The sequence below is a fragment of the Macaca nemestrina genome, chromosome 3 (genome assembly GCF_043159975.1).
Source record: "Macaca nemestrina isolate mMacNem1 chromosome 3, mMacNem.hap1, whole genome shotgun sequence".
Classification (NCBI taxonomy): Eukaryota; Metazoa; Chordata; class Mammalia; order Primates; family Cercopithecidae; genus Macaca; species Macaca nemestrina.
Window position 1 is genome coordinate 47,066,330 of NC_092127.1, and position 22,519 is coordinate 47,088,848.

General features: G+C 37.4%; 1 protein-coding gene across 10 annotated transcripts in view; it reads left to right on the forward strand.

Annotated features, from left to right (window-relative positions):
• The window catches only part of LOC105493295 (inositol polyphosphate-4-phosphatase type II B), an 822,839-nt gene that overhangs the window by 443,143 nt on the left and 357,177 nt on the right, over positions 1-22,519 (forward strand). For all 10 annotated transcript variants that reach the window (XM_011760836.3, XM_011760835.3, XM_011760841.3 and 7 more), the window contains 2 exons: positions 7,183-7,301; positions 9,471-9,587. In XM_011760836.3, the coding sequence (XP_011759138.1) occupies positions 7,183-7,301; positions 9,471-9,587 (236 nt within the window). The remainder of the gene's footprint in view (positions 1-7,182; positions 7,302-9,470; positions 9,588-22,519) is intronic.

Here is a 22,519-nt window from a genome sequence, read left to right on the forward strand (position 1 = left end):
TTTACTATATATGATTGAATTATCATGGATTGTAGTGCACTGAGCCTAGGCAGCATCCTCTTCTGAATGTACTCAGGGGATCTGAACTGGAGAGGTTGACCTCCTACGCTTCAGAAAATTGCTGTCTTAAAATTCTTGAGGGAAAAGAATAAAGAACAAGAAAAAGCAAAGGAGATTAAAAATAGGAAAGCATATTATACTAGTAAAGTAATTAGAGAGAGGGGCTATTAGGCTTTTTAAGTGCTCTATATATCTTTTAATGTATGATGTAAACTGATTTAATCTAGATGTAATCACTGGTATGGAATGGTAACTGTGAAACCATATAATGGAGTCCAATAATTTATTGGACTGGAAACGTAACCTAAATTGGCTTATCAGTTAATCAGTGGAATTTAATTTTGTGGAGTACAAAGAGGAAGGATATATATGTGACAGTTTTGAGAAACCTGAACAAACATTAAGAATTTGAGAAGTGAATACAAAACTGCCCCCTAGGCTGTAAAAGTCTTTTGTGCATCCTTAGGGAAATGATGGTAAGTTAAGAATGGTGCTATTGAGGGAAGCGGGAAACCAAATGGTTATTTCCCTAAAGCTCTGGGTTGTTTTGTTTTGTTTTGTTTTTGAGACAGAGTCTCACTCTGTCACCCAGGCTACAGGGCAGTGGTGCAATCTCAGCTCACTGCAATCTCTGCCTCTCTGGTTCAAGTCATCCTTGTGCCTCAGCCTCCCGAGTAGCTGGGATTACAAATGTGCATCACCATGCCAAGCTAATTTTTATATTTTTTGTAGAGATGGTTTTACGCCATGTTTGCCAGGCTGGTCTCAAACTTCTGACTTCAAGTGATCCGCCTGCCTGGGCCTCCCAAAGTGCTGGGATTACAGGCATTAGCCATTGTGCCTGGCCCCTGTTTGTATTAAGGCCACTTTTCTGTTTGAGGATGCCAATGTCCTCTGTACTCTGGCCCTTTTTGCTCTTAACAGGCATGGATTTATCTCTCCCATTGCTTTATGTAGTGTCTGTAGAGGGTATAAGAGGTAAGCTTTCATCAGACTCGAAGGTATGCTTCTATCAGACTATATTGGGCTCTAGCTGTAACATTTAGTTTTAATTGCAAGAAAAAGAAGCTTTACTAGCATCCACAGTCTTCCTTTTTGATGAAGGAAATGTACAGAGCAGAGAAGCAACTCTTTCCCTGACCCTTTGGGACATCTCAGTAGTTAAGCAAATGCTCCCCTGTGGGCCATCATCCACTGAGTAATGGAGCACTAACCTCCTAGTTAAACCCCTGCTTAAAGGGTGAGTTGACCATTTACATGTAGCACATATGCTGGGAGACAGAAAGTCAACTTTGCTTTCTCCATTGTTAGTTTCTCATTTGGAAGTGCCTCATTAGAGGTGAAAATTACAAGTGCAGGTGTACACATCTGATTTCACAGAAAGAAGCATATTAATGATGTCTCTGATTTTCACAATTAACACATGATCTAGTAAAGAGTTTTAAAAAAGGTATATTTAGCTATCTGAAAACAAGAAGGTGAAAAAAATCACAGGTATATATTTAACAAATGCTTTTACTGAAAAAAGAATAACTTTATATAAAATTTGGACCAATCTGGAATATCTTAAGCATATGATTAGTTTAAAAATATAGGATAGATAAAATCTATTTTTGTGTTAATGCACAGTATATTTATATTAATGTCAGTAATAATTTAGAGGGACTCATATTAGCATTCTGTATGCATTACTTTATTGTCTTTATAGCAAGTTAATGAAGTGTGTTCTTTTACTTCCGTTTTACAGATGCTAGAATAGAGATTCAAAGAGATTGAGTAATTCATCCAAAGTTATATATATCTCTCTTAAATAAGGTTTTATCTTAAGTTTAAAAGAAATTTCTTTCTCCTGCATACGCTATGGTATGTGGTTTCTCCTCTAAGTCTAAATTTCCTTTGGCTAATTTTGAGTACAGAATTGTAGAGATGTGGAAATTCTTGTCATACCCCCCTCACTGATTCCCACCCACCTGTGGCCACTGCTTTGATCTGGAAGAAAGAGGATAAATTTTGTTAGATTCCATTAACAATGAATGGCAAGAAGAGAGATGAAGTGAGAGTGAGGCAAGAGAAAGACCTCACTTCACAGAAGACAGTTTTCTTAGAGGGAAAGAGATGGTCACTTCTGTTGACCACCAATTCACAGTGCCTCAGTCGTTCACACCACCACACTCATGAAAGCCTGGGGCACCCACCTGCTTGTTGACACCCCCATTGTCTAATGTATGCTTTACAACTACTTGAATTCGAGCAGTGTTGCTGAACTCAAAAGCACCTGAATGAACAGTTGTGTTCTACTTCAAATTGATTATTGCTGAGACTGAGCTCTCTGATGTGAGTCAAGAGGTATTTTTAGGCTTCCAGCCAAAATCGGTTGGAATGATAGAAAGGATCACAGACTCAATAACCTTTACCTGATTTTGAAATGATGGCTACAGGAAACAGAAACTGGTATTTTATATAAAGCAGTATTTTGTTGTAGACAGAATCTTTGATTTCACAAAACTCCTGAAGATCCCTGCCTTTTACCTCTGGACTCTCCAATGAGAACTACTGGAGCAGAAGATAATCTGTGCCCTCTTCCTAAGAGGCTAAGTAGTAGCTGTAAGCATCAAGACCAGAATTTGGCAATTTCTATTCCTCAGAAAAACTTCTGGCCAAATCTAGCAACCAGATGTATTTTGTGTGGCTGTTCCATTGTTCACCTGCACAGTGACTGTGGATTTCAAGCTTTGGAGAAATCCTAAAATCAAGGACACAGGGCCTTCATTTTTTCAGGCAATGACTTTCTATAGAGGTTCCATCTTATGACATAGCATAAGCTTTCCAGTTTGTTCAGTGCCTAGCCCTCCCTGGACATATTGAGTCTTTATTTATTTATTATTTTTTGAGAGAGAGTCTCACTCACCGGAGATATTAAGTCTCTTTATTTATTTATTTATTATTTTTTGAGACGGCATCTCGCTCTGTCGCCCAGGCTAGAGCGCAATGACGCAATCTCAGCTCACTGCAACCTCCGCCTCCTGGGTTCAAGCGATTCTCCCACCTCAGCCCTCCAAGTAGCTGGAATTACAGGCGCCCACCACCAGGCCCAGCTAATTTGTGTATTTTTAGTAGAGACGGGGTTTTGCCATTTTGGCCAGGTTGGTCTCGAACTCCTGACCTCAAGCGATCTGCCCACCTTGGCCTCCCAAAGTGCTGAGATTATAGGCGTGAGTCACTGAATGTGGCCCCCTCCATTTATTTTTATCATTATGCTTCAACTGAGGATTTTCTTCTCATAGAGTGAAAACTGCCTGGCTCCTGTATAAATATGAGCTGGGGATGCCTGTAGGCATCTCACTCACAGCCACTCATAGTAGAATGTGAACTCCATGTTACTAGTTACTATAGCAAAATTAATCAGGAAATAAAAAGTCACTTATTGCTCTTTATTTTTTTTCTGATGACAAGTCACAAATTATACTTTAAAAATGCACTCCTTCTGTATTATTATTTTTCCCCCATTCCAGTAAAAAATACACTGGATACAAGCACACTAGAATCCCCACCTATCAACCTCCTGCATATTTAAACTCTTCTGAGTTCTAAGAACACTGTCAAACAACTCAGTACTAAACAAAGCCATTAAGAAGGCAGAAATAAAAGTAAAAATCTACTGATGAATGAATGATTGCAGTAGCATTTGTTTGTTACTGACCATTAGATTGAAGTGGGTAGAATTCTTAAATAAAACCAAACAGAAGCAAAATCCCAAAGCATTGCTTTCTTTTAGTCTTCTGAGCTGAGGAAGGCCATAGATTCAGGCCACTTCTAGAGTAGAATTATATTTGGTTAATGAGTAGTGGTAAGTATAGCTGGAAGACAGATATAACTTTTTATTTATTTATTTATGAGACAGAGTCTCATTCTGTCACCCAGGCTGGAGGGCAGTGGTGTGATCTCAGCTCACTACAACCTCCGCCCCTGGGGTTCAAGCAATTCTCGTGCCTCAGCCTCCCAAGTAGCTGGGACTACAGGAATGTGCCACCACACCCAGCTAATTTTTGTATTTTTAGCAGACACGGGGTTTCACCATGTTGGCCAGGCTGGTCTCAAACTCCTGACGTCAGGTGACCCTGGCCTCGGCCTCTCAAATTGCTGGGATTCCAGGCATAATCCTCCTCACCCAGCCACTATTTTTTTTTTTTTTCCCTGAAAACAGATTTTTCTGGATTCTCTATTGGCTACTAAAAAATTCTCATGCAGATTAGATTTTATAGTGATCGTGTGAGTAATATCTTCACAAAACAGTCCAATCACTCATAATTTTATCAGCTGTCTGGTGGGACTGATTCAGTATGTATAGATCTATGATGTGAATAGGTTTCACCTTATGAAATGCAATGACTTGTACTAATTTAGTATTTATGGAGAAATATTGGACCTGCTAACAGCTTTTAAAAAGCTGAGTATGACTGAGTCAATAAAAACAATTTTACACAATAATAAAACATCAGATAGTGGTAAATGTTGATATTAATATATATTAGTATGATATTAGTAAACTTTTTTTGCATAGAAAAGTCCATTTATAAAAAGGCCCGATTTCCTCACTTCCACCTTGAGAAGGAGGTAGATAGATGAGGCAATTGAGTGTCAGAGTTTGTGACTTAATCAGTGCCACAGAACTAGAAAGCAGGAAATCTGGGAGTACAGCTTAGGAATTCTGCCTGATCTCAGGGTCTCTCCAGGATATCATGCTGCATAAGACTTAGGGAACAGTAAATCCTGAGCTGTAGGAAGAAAAAAGTGCAGCCCAAGATGTAACTATTATTGTTTTCCTGACAAGATGTAACCTTATTGTTTTTAGATATGGAATATAATAAAATACAGAGCATCGTCATTATTTTTATCAGTATTGGGGATGTGCAAATTGGGTTGGACAGAACATTTCAGTGTAATAGAAATTTTCTCTGTTTTTATGGGGAATGAGTGTGAGAGTGTCTCTGATAAAATGGAGAACAGCTGCTCATTTCTGGGAACTAACCACAGCCCACAATCAAGTCTGATAAGAACTCAGAAAAGAAGTGACTTATTTTGAGCAAAGGTGTCATGAGCTCACAAGATAAAAGATGGGGCTACAAGCAGAAAGTGGGCAAGATGCCTGTAGTTGAAACACAGTGGCCTCAACTTTACAATTCTGACAGATATATGTCAATATCAGGAAACGGAAAAAGAGCTGTTGACTGTGAGCAGAAAACCAACAGTTTAATTTTATGAGCAATAAAATTAAACACATTCATATTGCAAGTAAAGGAAATGATCAAAATAACCACCAAAGAACAGTGAAAATCTAAATCTAGCTTTTTCTTTCCTTCCGGTGATATGTTGACATTATTGAAACCTGGCATCAGTATTTTTTAAAACTGTAAGTCTCTTGGGTTGAGTAATAAAGAATCGTGGTGTGGCGGTGGGTCTTCTAAAGAGAGGTACCGTTGTGCAGGAGAGCAGGTCAGTATGCCAAGAAGAGAAATGAAGCCAGTGGGGTAGGATGTGAGCTACCAGAGAATTCCAGTAGTGTAAATGTGAGCGCTTCATGTTTCCAAGCCTGCAGTTCTAGTTCTATGTAAAACTGAAATAATTCAAAGCACCATTTTAAGGAATACAGAGATAATTAGCAAAATGCCTCAAAAATAGGAAGGGTTAAATACTTTGTAGCTATTATGTTTTTTCCATACATGCTTTCATAAGCTCTCTTCTGTTACTAGAGGCATGTGGTTTATATAAGGAAAAAAAAAATGACAAAATGCCATACAGAAGCAGCAGGATCTCAAAGTCTGGCAAGAAGTTAAGCAGTTAAATAATGTTCCTAGTGTTGCCTAGCTATTTGAACTGGACTAAAACCAGGCTTGTTTCATTCCAAAGTTCCTGCTTTTTGTATCTCCTTGGACTTCTAAAAGAGATATCTGTAAGCAACTGAAAGGTGATAATTGCATCTATACTTTCCTTTGCTTTCAAGTTTCAGATTTAAGCCACATTACCTTTGTAACAATGGTGAGGACCTTGCAGGCTCTGACCACAACATACCTTAAATACCTCATCTTTCTCTCCCTTCCTGTTATGGTCTGGGAAGTGGGGTAGGGATGGTATAGAACCCTGCATTCTCTCACCATGAAATCAAGGACCCGGGGCTACTTGCCCCATCCACAGCTCCAGCCTGCAGCAAGCCACCAGCCGAATTTAACTTGAACCGCCTCTAGTGAGGGCACTTTACATCTCAGAAACTCAGCTGAGGGGAATAAAATTATTATTTCAAAGGTGGGAGGTGGGGGTGGCGGGGATAGAGAGGAAAGTAGATTCAGGCTTGCTTAAAAGGAATATTTTTCTGGATTTTTCTTCCTCAAATTGGGAGAATGATATGTGAGAGGAGAAAATATTCAAGTAAATATGGTATGGTGGTGAGGGTCTGTAATATGAGCCTGGTGTCTCAAGGGAAAGTCCTTAACTTTTGTGGCCCCTGGGCAAGAATTAACCCATCTCCTCCAGGCTTAGCTTGAATTCCAGACCTAGGGCTTTAAAAATTCTTCCTCTGCTTCCTCTTCCCCTGCTTGTGTGCTGTTGTGGTTGGGAAACTGCTCTCTTTCTTTCTGTTGGTGTGTATTACTGTGGGAGGCCAGTTCTAGTGAATACATAGGTAAGGGCCAAGTATGCATTCAAACATTTGATCTAATCCAATCCATGTCAATAAGGAACACCAAAGTTTCCCAGATATGACCCAAATCAACTTTCACATCCTCAAGGTGTGTGAGTTAAAGCCCAGGGCTTAATGACTAATTAAAGTCACTGAGGTTTCTGAGCCATGTGTGCATAGTCACGCATTAGAGCTGGGATCTCAGACCAATCAAGACTTGCATGAACTGCAAATGTGGTCAGTGGAAATGAACTCTCAATTCAGCTCCACAGCACGTGACTTCCTATTTCTGTAAGGTACTTCCAAGGGACTTCCTCTGTAAAAACCAGCCTGAGCCCCAGGAGATTTCCTTCAGTGCTGTAGCTAAGTTTACTTTCAGCCTGGCGCAGAAGTTTTCCCTGAGATATGGTGTTAGTTTCTTTTCTTTCTGTCTCCTCTGCCGTTGTCAGCATGCAAGGATCTTGTGGCTCCTGTCCGTGATCGTAAACTGAATACACTGGTGCAGATCTCCGTAATCCACCCTGTGGAGCAGAGTCTGACAAGATACTCCAGCACGGAAATTGTGGAGGTGAGATGCTGTGTGCCTACATTAATCTCTCTCATTCTCTCTCTCTCTCTCTCTCTCTCTCTCTCTCTCTCTGTCTCTCGCTCGCTCGCTGACTCGCTCGCTCTCGCTCTCCCTCTCCCCCCACCTCCCCTGCCCCATCTCTGGATTTGAATGAACAGCTGAAACAAGTTAGTTCATAGTCTGTAGTAATGCTGCATTACCATCCTCTGTCATTAAGAAGCACATACCTGAGATTATTAAGCAATGCGTTGATAATTTACTGGAACGAACAAATGACAAAATAACTTGTCTTTTTTTTTTCTTTTCGTAAAAAGAGCTTATTTTTCTTCCAAAGATAGAAAAAAAGTTCCCACTTTAAATTCTCATATAGAGCATAGAATAAAGAAAACATATAGACTTTAAATTGAAATATTTATTTTGAGAAGAAAAAGATAGTTGTACGATAACTAGAGAAATTTTAAACATGTTAAGTGTTTTTGCTCCCCCCACCCCATATTATTTAGTCTGTGGAAACTTTATATTCTCTGCCGTTTGTGTCTTTCAACTTACGATGTTTTTCAAGAAAAAGTAGATGATTAATTTGACAAACTATGTTTTTAGGCAAAAGGTATAAATATTACTCGTCAGATGGGAGGTCTCCTATTTACATTTATTATTACTAATATAACATTCAAAATGTGTCAAGAGGAAACTTGTTATTGTGTTGGATCAGAATCAGAAGAGGAAATGTTTCCCTTTTGATTATTTTGTTCTGATCACACATTTCACAACCTTAGTGAATGAGAGATACTTATTTAAACATCTGGGGCCAGAGAAAGTATAATCTAAACTTCTTAAGATTTGCTTGTTTTTCTTACACTTGTGAGCTGCATATGTTTTGAATAAGCAGTTTCTCTGTAAGAACCTAACTAGCCTGCCCCAGACCTGGCTGGCTTAGGGCTGACCGCCTGCTTTGATGCAGTGGTGGAATAAATGATTCAGACTGAACAGGAGTCATTTCTATAATGGGAATGACCCAGATACTGCATGCAGCCCTGGATATGCCCTTTGGAAACTTTAGGTTCCAGTGTTGGTATAATATACAGTTAATGCTATATTAACAAAAATAATCTTATTCATATAAAGACATGTTAACTAAAATTGTAAGTTATTCATTTTATATAAAAAAGTTAAAACTTCTGTTATTTTTAAAATATTGCCAAAATTTACTTATTCACTCATTTATTTTTGAGTTTTTCTTAGTTTTCATTTTATTGTGATAAAATACACATATTATAAAATTTACCATCTTAACTATAAGAAATGTCTTATTTTGGCACATTTTAAAATGTTATATTTGAACATGTTTTGCTATTTTTGGTTTTATTCATTGCCTGTTCCAAAGTGTCTGATGCAGTGCCAAGCAAAATATATTTGTTGAATAAAAGAATGAATGAATGAATTACTTGGGCTTTCAGAAATTCCCATAGACAATTAGTTTATAGAACTCTAGCAAACATCTCCATGATAATAGGCAATATATATGTATAAAATTTATGCTGATGTCAGCTCTAAAAATGAATTCTGAGGCATTGAAATATCCTGTGCACTGCATCCTGAGCTAGTAATTTTATAGCCCCAAATCTATCATATTTAGAGTTTCTTTCATTAGTTTTCAAGTGATTCTGAGGGAAAAAAATCATAGCTGAACATCTAAAAACAAATGGACACTATCAGAGCATGACTTTCAATTGAATCATTACAGAAAGGAAATGAATGGAAGCATACGATTACCACATGGTTCTTTCGGAGAAAATAGCTTCATTTTAATTTGGTCAGTCAATATCTTAGATTATTTGCATAAATTACAAGTTATATTTATTAAATGTATTTTAAATGAACTGACTAACCCTAAACAAGGGTTCTGTAGATAATGAAAATACACTTTTTCAAGACAGTGTTGACAATGATGCAGGTTCATTTACTATCAGCAGTTGTATCACTACTTTAAGGCCCTGGGCCATGTTGTTGCCCATGAGCCGGATTTGACAATTCAGATCTCTTCTAATAGAACTATTTCCTCGAAAAACAGACGCAGGCACACTTTCTGCATTCTCATATGTCACTTGCGTGCTGCCAACTACAGTTGCTGCCTTATTGAATCAAAGTTGTCTGCTTGTGCTGTTACAGGGAACAAGAGACCCACTGTTTTTGACTGGTGTCACATTCCCATCTGAGTATCCCATCTATGAGGAGACCAAAATAAAACTAACAGTCTATGATGTCAAGGATAAGTCTCATGACACCGTAAGTAATGGTACTTCTTTCTTTCTTTGGGAAAAAGTTATGCTTTTCCACTCGATTGGCTTTTTTATGTAACTGACATTTTTCAAAGAGGATATTTGCACTGTGTTCATGATTGTCTTATGTTTATCGTTTATTGTTTTTTCCCCAAATTTGTTTGGCTTGTTTCCAAATTGGCAATTGATTAGGAGCAAAAGCTTTCGGAACAGATTTTTCTTTTTCAGGAGAGCTGACTTGATCTTTTGTTTTACATTTTGTTGTTGTTGTTTTAAGCAGAGTGGTAATATTGTGGGTAGAAACAAATGGAAATTAGGAATATTTAAAACTTTCTTGGTATGTAATTACTCTAAAATAGGGGATTGACAAAGTGCTCTACTTTTAAAATGTATTACATAACTTATAGAGAGAAACTGACTACCTTTTTCTTGATGTTGTTACTGGCACCAAAGCAAACAGAAGGTAATTGGAAACACTAGGGAGAAGCTTTAACTGGTCTCTTTACATGAAGGCCAGGCAAAGTCCCAGTGGTCTTTTGTCTTAGATTCTTCAGTCTTCCTAACTGGTCTGCATATTCCGCCAATTGAATCATCCCTCCTGGTTAAGATAAGTATTCAGTCTCTATAGAGGACACTCTTAAAATTCTTGGACAGGAGAAAATGCTATTTGGGAGATACTGAAAAGGGGAAGGCAGTTCTCTGCTTTAAATTTCTTCCATTAGCATGAACTTGTATATGTCTTCAAGGCAGGGAGCTGTGAGAGACTTGACGGTCAATATTATAGCACGAGGCAGTAAACTCTTTAATGGCAGTTGGGCTAGTGGGTTCCAGGAGAGTTCTGGTTGAAGCTAAGGGATGCTGCTGGACCTGGGGAATCCCACAGTGCCTTGTATAGGGAAAATGTCACTTTGAACTCTGCCCTCACTTTGGCATTTCTGTTTTGCTCATGACTTTCTCTTCTTTCCATTCTTTACCACAAAACTTTGTCTAATAGTGGGAAAATTATGGAAAAAAATATTTTATATTGAAGGGATTTTTATGCGTGTCAACCCCAGAAAATTTATTTCTTTAAAATTGCAGAATAAAGACTCAAGTAAATGCACAGCATATGTACATGGAACTGAAACAGCTGTGGCTATCTGGTACAATTCTTAAGAAGGCAGATTCTGAGCCATATTGTCTGATTCCATTCCATCTACTGACTTTGGGAGAGGAAATTCTTGGTTCCCCTGTTTCATCTTTTAAGATATTTACCCAATGGGATTGTTGTAAGGATTAAATTAATATATGTAAAGCGTTACTGTTACAGAGTAATTAATAAGGGTAAGGTGCTGCTATTATTGCTGTTACTGTTTTGGCAGCTGCTCATGCTTTCTTGTAAACAAGAAAAATCAATTAAGGGAATATTAACCAAAATAGTTTTCTATATTTACTAATTTTATTTTTTCTCAAGTGGCCCTACCTTTGCTGTTTATTACTTCTTTGAACAAAAAAGGTAAAAATTTGGGTTAAAACTGGCAACTGAAAAATATTTGTCTGGGAGTTTTGTCTTTTCCAACCTCTTTGGTTTTTGAGGTAACATGAAAAAGGAGTAGACTGCGGCTGGGACATTTAGACCAGCTTTGATAAATTATGCCCCGAGCTCTCACCCGCTGTTTTGTTGTTGTTTTTGTTTTCAATCTTCTGCCAGAGAAGAGAGAGAAATGGAGGAAAAGGCAAAGGAATCATAAATTTGGGGAGGAGGGAGGTATGGTTCATGTGGAAGGTGGGAGTGGGTGATGCAACTGTGCAGAGAAATGATCAGGACTAAAGGAAAAGCAGAAGAGAAACTATGGAATTTTATGTTCTGCAAAGCACCTAATTAAATTTAGTTCTCCCCACATAGATAGGGTGGGGTATGGAAGGGGCTGAGTTATAGGAACACTGTGCTACAGAAGTGAAAATGTTGCCCCTAAACTCGGGTTTGTGAAGTATTTAGAAGTATCAGAGTTAGAAATTTTACATGCCAAATGTGTTTCTATCCCCTTCAATCTCTTTCATTTAAAATGTGCATGAATGTTAATGCTTTGGAGATAAACAACTAATTTACTCATTAATTATGCTTTTTGTTGACTTTAGTTCTGGAAACTAATTATTTGGGGTCTTTTAAAGACTTTCTTCCATGATCAGAGGTGTTATAGCATAAAAGTATTGGATGAACTGAAACCCCTACTGTGAAATAAGACTTGTGAAATTTGAACATACTTAAGAAATACAACCAGATTGCATTTACCCAGCACTGTTAATTAAGGCATAACATCTTCCTTAATGTAGCTAACAATTAGCTCTGGTGATAGAAGTGTAAATAGAAACACAGTAGATTAATATGCTAATAGTTCCCATGGACATGTGGTCTTTATCCTTGCCCCTTTCTTCCATTTCTGAAGTTTTTCTTTAAAGTGAGTGATAGAGGAAGGCAGCAAGTGGCTTACAGTTACAGCTTATAATTATAAGCACTTAACAATCTAAATATTTTAAGATCATAATGTTCTTAAGGCATAAGAAATGAGATTGTGAATATTTGTATGTTTTGGAAGGTTAATAAATTGTGTGCATGTGTTTTAAGGTAGTTTAAATATTTGATCCTAGCAAGCCATTGATCATACTAGACTGATTCAGGATGATCAGATCTTCTATATTGGTTAAATACTAATTAGTTGAGTCATGACTAAATTGCTTGTGTTTTTCTATTGAGCTTATTACTTGGAGATAACCAGTGAAATAAACATGTTACTTTGCCATTTCATATCATTTGTGTATATATTCGTACTAGATGTTTTTAAAGAGAAATGGCCTTTTCTCTGTGCTCTTGATGCAGATATTACCTCACTAACTAGTTGTTCCTGTGCTCCTCTAAAATGCTGGATCTAGGATTGATTATCTTAGTAACTTCAGCAGAAATGCAATTAATCATCATAACAAATGAGAAGAGTCTAAGTGTTGATTCAGAATAACTATTGTTTCCTTCCACTACATCCTTCATCCTTCCCATTCACTGCCGTTAAGTCTCCCTCTTTGGGAGACAGAGAATGCTTAGCAGGTGGGGGAGGGGTGGGGCATAGGGGGTGAAGGATCTTTATGTATTAGGATTAGTGTGATCTTTTGATTATTTTTCTCACTATAAGGAAATTATTTTCTCAGGATGAACTGCTATAACGTTCCACTGTCTGATGGCAATTTTAAAGCCTGAAATTGAAGCCCTTGGCTAGACTATGAGAACCCTAGTTTGTATAGTAAAGTTGATATCTTCTGGATGTATACTAATTTTAGGCTTTATTTTAAAACTGCTGGAAACTGAAACATAGACAAAAGTATTTTCAGGACATCATTTACAATGTTTAGCCCTACAGAGTTAAGCTGTGGGGTTCTGAGTCTTTGATATGTTAGAGCAGAAACTTAAAAGCAAGAGGAAATTGGCCAGGCACAGTGGCTCTGTAATCCAGCACTTTGGGAGGCTGAGGTGGGTGGATCACGAGGTCAAGAGATTGAGACCATCCTGGCCAATATGGTGAAACCCCATCTCTACTAAAAATACAAAAATTAGCTGGGCGTGGTGGCACACGCCTGTAATCCCAGCTAATCAGGAGGCTGAGGCAGGAGAATATCTTGAACTCGGGAGGCAAAGGTTGCAGTGAACCAAGATCGCACCACTGCATTCCAGCCTTGTGACAGAGTGAGACTCCGTCTTAAGAAAAAAGCAAGGGGAAATTTAGAAATGAAAAGAACATCACCATAAAACGTTGTCTCTTTTTCCCATTCCTCCCAGGCAACATGGTGCTTTGGAAGATACTGATGAGTAAAACTCTTCCAACACCCTCTGAGGACAGCCATCAAATCTGCAAACATATAATTAGGTCACAAAATTATTTTTGCGCATGGTAGAAATTTGAATTTCTACTCTATTTTGCAGAAGTATACATTGACTCCCCTCTTTTTGATCTGAGAATAATAAATGCTTGCTGTACCATCAACTTGTTAAATTCTTTGCTTAAAGGACAGAATCTGGTATCCAGTAGACACTGAACGTTTCTCAGGGAGGGATGTAGTCCTAAGACATTTTTTACTACCAGTTATTAGCAACCCTGTATTTGAAACTTTCAGAAAAAGATATTAAGATTGGATATGCATATTATATAATGTGTGTTGTGTTATATGCCCAGGGTAGTTTAGTTCTAGAGCAGTTCCCTAGACAGTAGTGTCCAGTTCATTTTTTATATTTTTCTATGTAAGATAATATTTTGCATTTCATTTATTTTTACTTCACTTGATTTTCTAAATTGGCTTCTTAAGAAGCTTAAGAATAGCTATACCTATTGAGATGCAAATTTTGATAGTTGGCTTTCTTCTTCATCCAGAAGATATGGTACAGTAGGTAAGGAAAAACAAATTGAGGTTGTTAGTATTCTAAGTATATGCCAAGCACTATGTTTAATATTTTATATATGTATGTGTGTGTGTGTGTATATATATGTGTGTGTATATATATATATACTTTTTTTTTTTTTTTTTTTTTTGCGATGGAGTCTTGCTCTGTTGCCTAGGCTGGAGTGCAGTGGGGCGATCTCCGCTTACTGCAAGCTCCACCTCCCAGGTTCACACCATTCTCCTGCCTCAGCCTTGGGAGTAGCTGGGACAACAGGCGTCCGCCACCACGCCTGGCTAGTTTCTTTTTTGTATTTTTAGTAGAGATGGGGTTTCACCGTGTTAGCCAGGATAGCCTGGATCTCCTGACCTCGTGATCCGCCCTCCTCGGCCTCCCAAAGTGCTGGGATTACAGGCGTGAGCCACTGCGCCCAGCCTGTTATGTGTGTTTTTTTTTTTTTTTTTTAATCTCCATAAAACTCCTTTGAGGAAAGTATTATGCCCATTTTAAAGATGAAAAAATTGGTATTCTAAGAATCTAAGGAGGCCGAGTCTGAGATCCTTTATATTTTTCCTAGGCTATGTTATGGTACATATACCATCCATAGGATTTCTCTCACTTTTATTTCTCCACAGTAGTATGGCACTTTTATTTCAACTGATAGTTTCAAAGCACTTTTTTTTTTTTTTTTTTGAGACGGAGTCTTGCTCTGCTCTGTCACCAGGCTGGAGTGCAGTGACTCAGTCTTGGCTTACTGCAACCTCCCCCTCCCAGGTTCAAGTGATTCCCCTGCCTCAGCCTCCCAAGTAACTGGGACTACAGGTGCCCGCCACCACACCCGGCTAATTTCTTGTATTTTAGTAGAGACAGAGTTTCACCATGTTGGCCAGGATGGTCTCATCTCCTGACCTCGTGATCCGTCCGCCTTGGCCTCCCAAAGTGCTGGGATTACAGGCATGAGCCACTGCGCCCAGCTGCACATTTCTTTTGAAGCTTAAAAGTTGATCAATTATGAAAGCAAGGCCAGTATTCAGCTAGAGGAGAAAAACGTGTATATAAAATTTTTAGGCACTTAAGCATATATCACTAATTGAAACTGTCCAAATAAATTTTATAATGAAGTGGTCAATAATTCATGGAAAAAAATAGCTGTTATTACCTGTTGTGAAATACCTGAGTTTATGTCTCAAACTTTTGCCTTTGTTCCATAGGCCTTACTTTTTCCTTTTTTAAAATGTGTACTACGTGGTTCCTTCAACCTGCTCATTCACTCAGCCTCTGCCTTTTGAAATGCTCCTGTCTTCATTGTGACATAGTTTGCAAAGAGGGGTTACAGATTCCATGTAGAGGGAGCTGAGGCTTCTAAAATGTTTCTACCCTTTATAATTTAGTTCACTTTCCTTGTTGATAAGTGGGATTTATTTACAAAGGACATAATTTTTAAATTGAGATATAATTTATATGTTACAAACTGGACAAATCTTAACTGTTCTGTTCCATGAGTTTGACAATTACATATGCCCATGTCACTTTCATAAGGCAAGATATAGACCATTTCCATTTTTTCAGAAAGTTCTCTTCTGCCTTTCTCCAGCCAATTACCACCCCATACAACCCGAGGCAAACAGTTTCCTATAGACCTGTTTTGTTTGCTGTTGAAATTTATATGAATGAAATCATATAGTTTTGCACTGTTACATCTAGTATCTTTTCTTCAACATGTTTTTAGATTAATTCATTTCCTGCATGAATCATTAGCCCATTCCTTTTTATTGCAGTCTGTTGTCATATAATTTGTTCATTTACCTTCTTATTGATGGACATTTAGGTTGCTTCCAGTTTTTGACAATGATGAATAAAACATCTATGAACATATGTTGGCAAATATTTGTATGAAAATGTGCTTTTATTCGTAGTAAATACTGAGGTGTATAATTTCTAGATTGTACAGATTCATATTTAAATTTCCTAGAAACTGTCAAATTATTTTCCATATTGATTACATGACTTTTTACTCCTACTCCTAGTAATTTGAGTTCCAGTTCCTCCTCCAATGCATGATATTGCCAATCTTTTCCATTTAGTTATTTTAGTGGGTATGAAGTGGTATCTTATTGTGGTTTTAATTGGCATTTGCCTGATGACTAATTATGTTGAGCACATTTTCCTGGGCTTACTGGCCATTCATCTGTCTTTTTTTGAAAAAATGAAGTATCCAAGTCTTTTGCCTATTTATTTAAAAAGTGTTCTATTTCTTGTTGAGTTCTTCATACATGGTGGATACAAGTGCTTTTGTTGTATATAAGTGTTAAAGGGTTTATTAGTCTTTGGCTTAGACTAATAATTTCCTTAGTAATACATTTTGTTGACAAAAATTTTTAGTTCTGTTTAAGTCCAGTTTATCATTTTTTTTTCATTCGTGGTTAATCCCTCTTTTTAAAAAAACTGTAGTAAGAGCACTTAACATGAGATTTAACCTCTTAAAAACTCTTAAATATACAGTACAGTATTTTTAACTATACAGATAATGTTGTACAGCAGCTCTCCAGAACTTATTCATCTTTCATAATTAGGACTTTATACTAATTAATTAGCAACTCCTCATTTTTCCCTCTCCCCAGCTTCCGGCAATCAAAAGTTTACTCTCTGATTCTATGAGTTTGAAAATTTTAGATACTTCCTCCTAATTGGAATAATACATCCTTCTGTGACTAGCTCATTTCACTCAGCATAATGTCTTCAAGTTTCATCTAGGCACATATTATGGGATTTCCTATTGTTTAAGGCTAAATAATATTCCATTTTATATGCCACATTTTCTTTATCCACTCATATACTGATGAATGTTTAGGTTGTCTCCACATCTTGGCCATTATGAATAGTGCTGCAAGGAATGTTGCAGTGCTAATATCTCTTCACAATCCTGCTCTGTTATTTTGGATAAATACCCAAAAGTGAGATTTTTGTATCCTATGGTAGTTCTATTTTTAATTTTTTGAAGAAAGGTCTGGGAAAAGTCTGCCAACTCTCGGATTTTTTATTTTGGTTTATTAAACTCAGTTTCCTGATGAGTTTAACAAAAACTATTATTTTTATAGTGTGCCTGACTTCTCAGTGTTAGAATGCAGGTAACAGTCTCTAGCAACTTTTAATATTTTAAGCAGAAGTAGAAGTATTACATATTTAAGTGATTTCTTTTAGCATTTATGCTACTATCCATACATTTGCATTTTCATCTCTGCCTCTTTCGTTTCCTTTTCTCTGGAATTTATGTATCAAAGTACGCTGCACTCTGCTGACGCACTTCACATGGTTTCTCCCTTTCTGTCATATTCCTGTCCTCTCTTTTTTACTATTATGTGCACTCACACAGTAGTTGTTCTGTATCATCTCTTCAAAAACTTATGTTTGCTTTCTGTTTGGGACTCTCACAACAGAGGAAAGAATAAGCATTGACACTTTCCACAAGGAAATACTGATGTTTGCGTGGAGAAAGATTGACTTTTTGATGGTAGAAATGAAAGTAAGTTTAATTATGAATTTCTTAAAAAATAAACTTTGGTCATGAAACTAAAAGGAACTAGAAGAAAATGTAGGGGAAAAGTTCTGTGACATTGGTCCGGGCAAAGATATTTTGACTATGACCCCAAAAACATAGGCAACAAAAATAAAAATAAACAAATGCGATTGCATCAAACGGAAAGACTTCTACACATAAAAGGAAGCAATTAATATCGTGAAGAGACAACCAATGAATTGGAAGCATTTGCAAATTATATATCTGATAAGGGGATAATATCCAAAATATGTATGTAACTCAACTCAATAATGAGAAAATAACTCAATTAGAAAATTGGCATAGGCAAAGGACCTACATAAACATTCCTCAAAAGAAAATACACAAATGGCCAACACGTATATAAAAAAAATGCTAATCATCACAAATCATCAGGGAAATGCAAATTTAAACCATAATGAGATATCACCTCACACTTGTTAGAATGGCTATTGTCAAAAAGACAAAAATGAACAAGTGTCAGCAAGGGTATAAAGAAAAGTGATCCTTTGAATACTGTTGGTAGGAATGTAAATTGGTACAATCATTACAGAAAAATACACTAAGGAGGTTTCTCATAAACCATATGATCTACTGCCATATGATCCAGAAATCCCACTTCTGGATATTGTTAAAAGAAAAACTTCAGCCAAATTAAATGTAAAGGAGTTTAATTGAGCAATGAAAGATTCAGAATCAGGCAGCCCCCAGAATCACAGCAGATTCAGAGATTCCAGCGCAGCCATATGGTGGAAAAAAGTTTATAGACAAGAAAAGGGAGGTGGTGTACAGAAATCGGAAGTGAGGTACAGGAACAACTGGATTGGTTGCAGATTGGTGTTTGCTTTATTTGAACACAGTTTGAACACTCAGCAGTGTATGATTGGTTGAAGTATGGCTGCTGGGATTGGCCAAGACTCAGCTATTGTTGCAGACACATACTCCTGAGTTTTCAATCTTGACTATTAAGTTGGGTTGCAGTTCATCCACAAGGACTCAAATATAGAAGGACAGAGTTCTTCTCAGGCCATATTTAGTTTGCTTTAACAATTCCTCCTTTTTGGTCATTTTCTCAATTTTGAGAGATTGATAAAACTTTTGTCATTAATGTCACGATTACCATCGTAAACCCACTCATAAACAGTAGACCAGTGAGTTTTGCAAAGGTAGGAGCAAGGACTTGAATAGAGGGTACTCCTTGTGCCGAAGCATCCTGTTTACAGGAGAAAAACCAAACCTGGTCTATTCTAGGTTCTACGTGTCTCCTTAAAATCTTAGTTTGATTATGTTATATTTAGCATAAGTTACTCTATTTTGGTTTGGTTTAGTCTGTTGGGTCCTAGTGCATGAGTTCAGTCCAAAACAATGGCCTCCCATAATTTTTTTTTTAATTCCCCCTTTTTGGTCAGGTTTTCACTTAGGTGAGAGTGTGACCAAAACTCAGGGCCTTTGCACCACTCTCAGTTACCATCATTTGGGGTTTTCAGCCTCGGCATGTCATTCATAAGTTAAATGTCTTCATGGTCATACATTTCTTTCAGCTCTTGTCATTCCAGTTGGAAAGAGACCATTTGACATTTTAGAGATGGATGCATTTGAAAATATTTGAAATATTTGAGAGAATACAGGGAGATTAATTTTACAACTATCGAGAATAATAATCTGAGAATATCAGAGAGAGACTGCCTTTGACATCCATACTACAGCAAAACTTCAGGGTAATACTAAGAGTTTGGAGTATGCTCCTTACCCAGGGTCCCCAAAAAACAAACCACCTAAAACCAAATAAAGAATGATGTAGATAAAGAGTCTACTCGCTTAACTTCGTGACCTTTTTGTTAATCTCCTACAACTGAATTGCTATAATACCCAATGTTTTCTCCGTAGGTCATAATTGTCAGCAGCTGCACAGATACTTTTTTGTTTAGCCAACTCTATTATTTAGCATAACTTTGACAGGAGACTTTAAAGTCTGTTGTGTAACTATAGCCTTTACACTAGAATCTGCTATAGAGCCTGTTGTTAGGGATACATTTCTAATCATTGCCTCTTTTACTCCAACCATGGAAAATAGACTTAACAAATGATGCCCTTCTAGAAGAGTGAAAGCCTCCTGGCAATGTTCTTTTTAACTCATGATGTGGGTTAGGAGGAGTGAACCAATGTTCTGTTTCTGACTGATTATGAGGCAACATATGTACCATTAAAGTTTCTCATCTATATTGGGCCTTCATCTTTATCAAAGTATAAGGTTATCCATTTATAAGGCTGGCTGCAAAATCTTTCACAAATAAAAGTATAGCCCATAAGTGCACATAACAGACCCCCTTTTCATTTCTGTTGTTCATAGAGGCATAAACAAGGAAAGAATATTCAAAGAGTCTTATGATAGTAGAAGTCTTTATCCATGATCTTGGGAAAAACTGTTCACATCAAGGATGCCATCTTTTTCTGGGAAGAAACTTTCCTGGTTAGCTTTACCTAAAGGGGTTCCATTGGGTATACAGTGCCAACAGTGTGGAGGGACCGTTCTCAGTTGTGAGATTATAAATCCAAGGTTCACAGTCCTGCAGTTTTGCTGTAGTGTGGATGTCAAAGGCAGTCTTTCTCTGATATTCTCAGAAGATTCGGTCTTTGGGTTCTAGATTGTGAAGGGGTTGACTGTCCTCGGTGAACCATAAAAAGCTTTCTTTTCCTGCTGAAAATATACTGTAGCATAATAATTTACTTTTATAACATCAGCCCTCTACCATGGGAAAGCTTTTATACAATCAGAAAACATGCATTGAAAACGACAATTGAATAAAATCCCTTTATAAAATGTTTAAACAGCCCAACAGGCAACCAAATGTACCTGAAGCTTTGATTGTTTTCTCAGGAATATGGGTTGACAAACCAAACATTGGTTATAAACTGTTGTAGGAATTTGTAAGTCACTACACCAATATATTCAATTTGGATTATTTTTTCTGTGATGAGTCATGGAATGCAATACAGACCTTTTTTTTTTTTTTTTTTTTTTTTTTTTTGAGACGGAGTCTCGCTTTGTCACCCAGGCTGGAGTGCAGTGGCGCGATTTCGGCTCACTGCACGCTCCGCCTCCTGGTTTCACGCCATTCTCCTGCCTCAGCCTCCGAGTAGCTGGGACTACAGGCTCCCCGCCACCATGCCCGGTTAATTTTATTGTATTTTTAGTAGAGACAGGGTTTCACCGTGTTAGCCAGGATGGTCTCGATCTCTTGACGTCATGATCCGCCCGCCTTGGCCTCTCAAAGTGCTGGGATTACAGGCGTGAGCCACCGCGCCCAGCCGGAATGCAGAACTTTTAATAACAATAGCTTTAAGGACTCAAAGGATAAGTTGGCCATCCTGGTTCTCCAGGAGTATGTGTTTTTTCTTTTTGTTTTTGTTTTTTGTTTGTTTTGAGACGGAGTCTCGCTCTGTGGCCCAGGCTGGAGTGCAGTGGCACCATCTCAACTCATTGCAACCTCTGATTCCTGGGTTCAAGCAATTCTCCTGCCTCAGCCTCCCAAGTAGCTGGGATTACATGGGCCAGCCACCACACCCAGCTAATTTTTTGTATTTTTTTTAGTAGAGATGCAGTTTCGCCATGTTGGTCAGGCTGGTCATGAACTCCTGACCTCAGGTAATCCACCTGCCTCGGCTTCCCAGAGTGCTGGGATTAGAGGCATGAGCCACCATGCCCAGCCGAGTCCATATTTAACACTGGACTTTGTCCTCTTGAATAACAGTTGTTTTTCCAATTTAGGTGCCTAGCACTGGTAACTGATGGGTTATTATAGGTAATTTGGCTTAGACAATGGAGTTTATTCAAATTGTATATCAAAACAATTTTAGTATTGGCTGATTTAGTATGAAAATCTGGCAAAGTATTTTCTTGGTATTCAAATAATTTTTGTTCTACTTGGGTTAGCAGTTTTATAAACCAGTCAGTCTTTGCATTAAAGTTTCAGGAGTTCTTACCAGTCCAAATGATAAGAATTTAAAGTTACTAGAAACCTGTATTCTGTATTTTCAGGGTCCTTTCCATTCTTCCATGAACCTCCTAAAAGACACCATATTCTAGGATTTTGCACGCTTGTGAAGTTTTCAGAGACTGCATCAGCATTATGCAATTAATTGTAGAAATGACTCTAAATAGTCATAAAGACACAATTGACAAGGCAATTTGGTTATTTCTGTGGTCTACAATAATTTAATAACAATAATTATGATAGCACATACTCAGACATGTTAGAATTTTAGAAATCCCATTCAATTTTGGAAGATATTGATAACATACACTAAAATATAACCCAGAGAACATTAAACAAGAGTTTTGACAGTGCTTCCCATATATCTGACCATGTCAAATAATCCTGTTTACCTCTCTTTTGAATGTTTCAGGAACCCTCTGTAGCATCTCAAAGTTATAAGTCAGAAAAGATAATTTTGAAGCTGAAATGTGATTTTGGGAAGCCTATCAAATATGTTAAAGGTTTAAAACACTTGCTACTATGAAATAGAATTCCAGGTTACCATAAATCATTCATTTAGCCAAAATGATGACTCAAACATTTTTAAAATGGCAAAAACCTTTACTCACTGATAGAGGGAAGACTTAGCTTTCCAAATTCTTGACTTTCCCTTCTTTTTCTGATAGTTTATTCAAAAGGAAGCAAACAAAATTTTTATTATCTTCTAATACTACATGAAAATCTTGTTCAAGAGAAAAAGCCAAATTTCACCCTTGCATTAGTCTACTATTAATGGCATCCCCAATTTGTAATAAAAGCTTATAGATAAAATGTATCAATCTTAGTTTGACCATATGGTGAGATTCTCATAAACATTTTATAATTCTTTATAATTCTTGTGAAGGAGCAGTTCAGTGCTCTAAAAAAGGTCTGTTTTGCTTTTATTCCAATGTTCAATTTACAGAAAAACTTAATACCCCTTTAACTTTACCCAGTGTCCACAC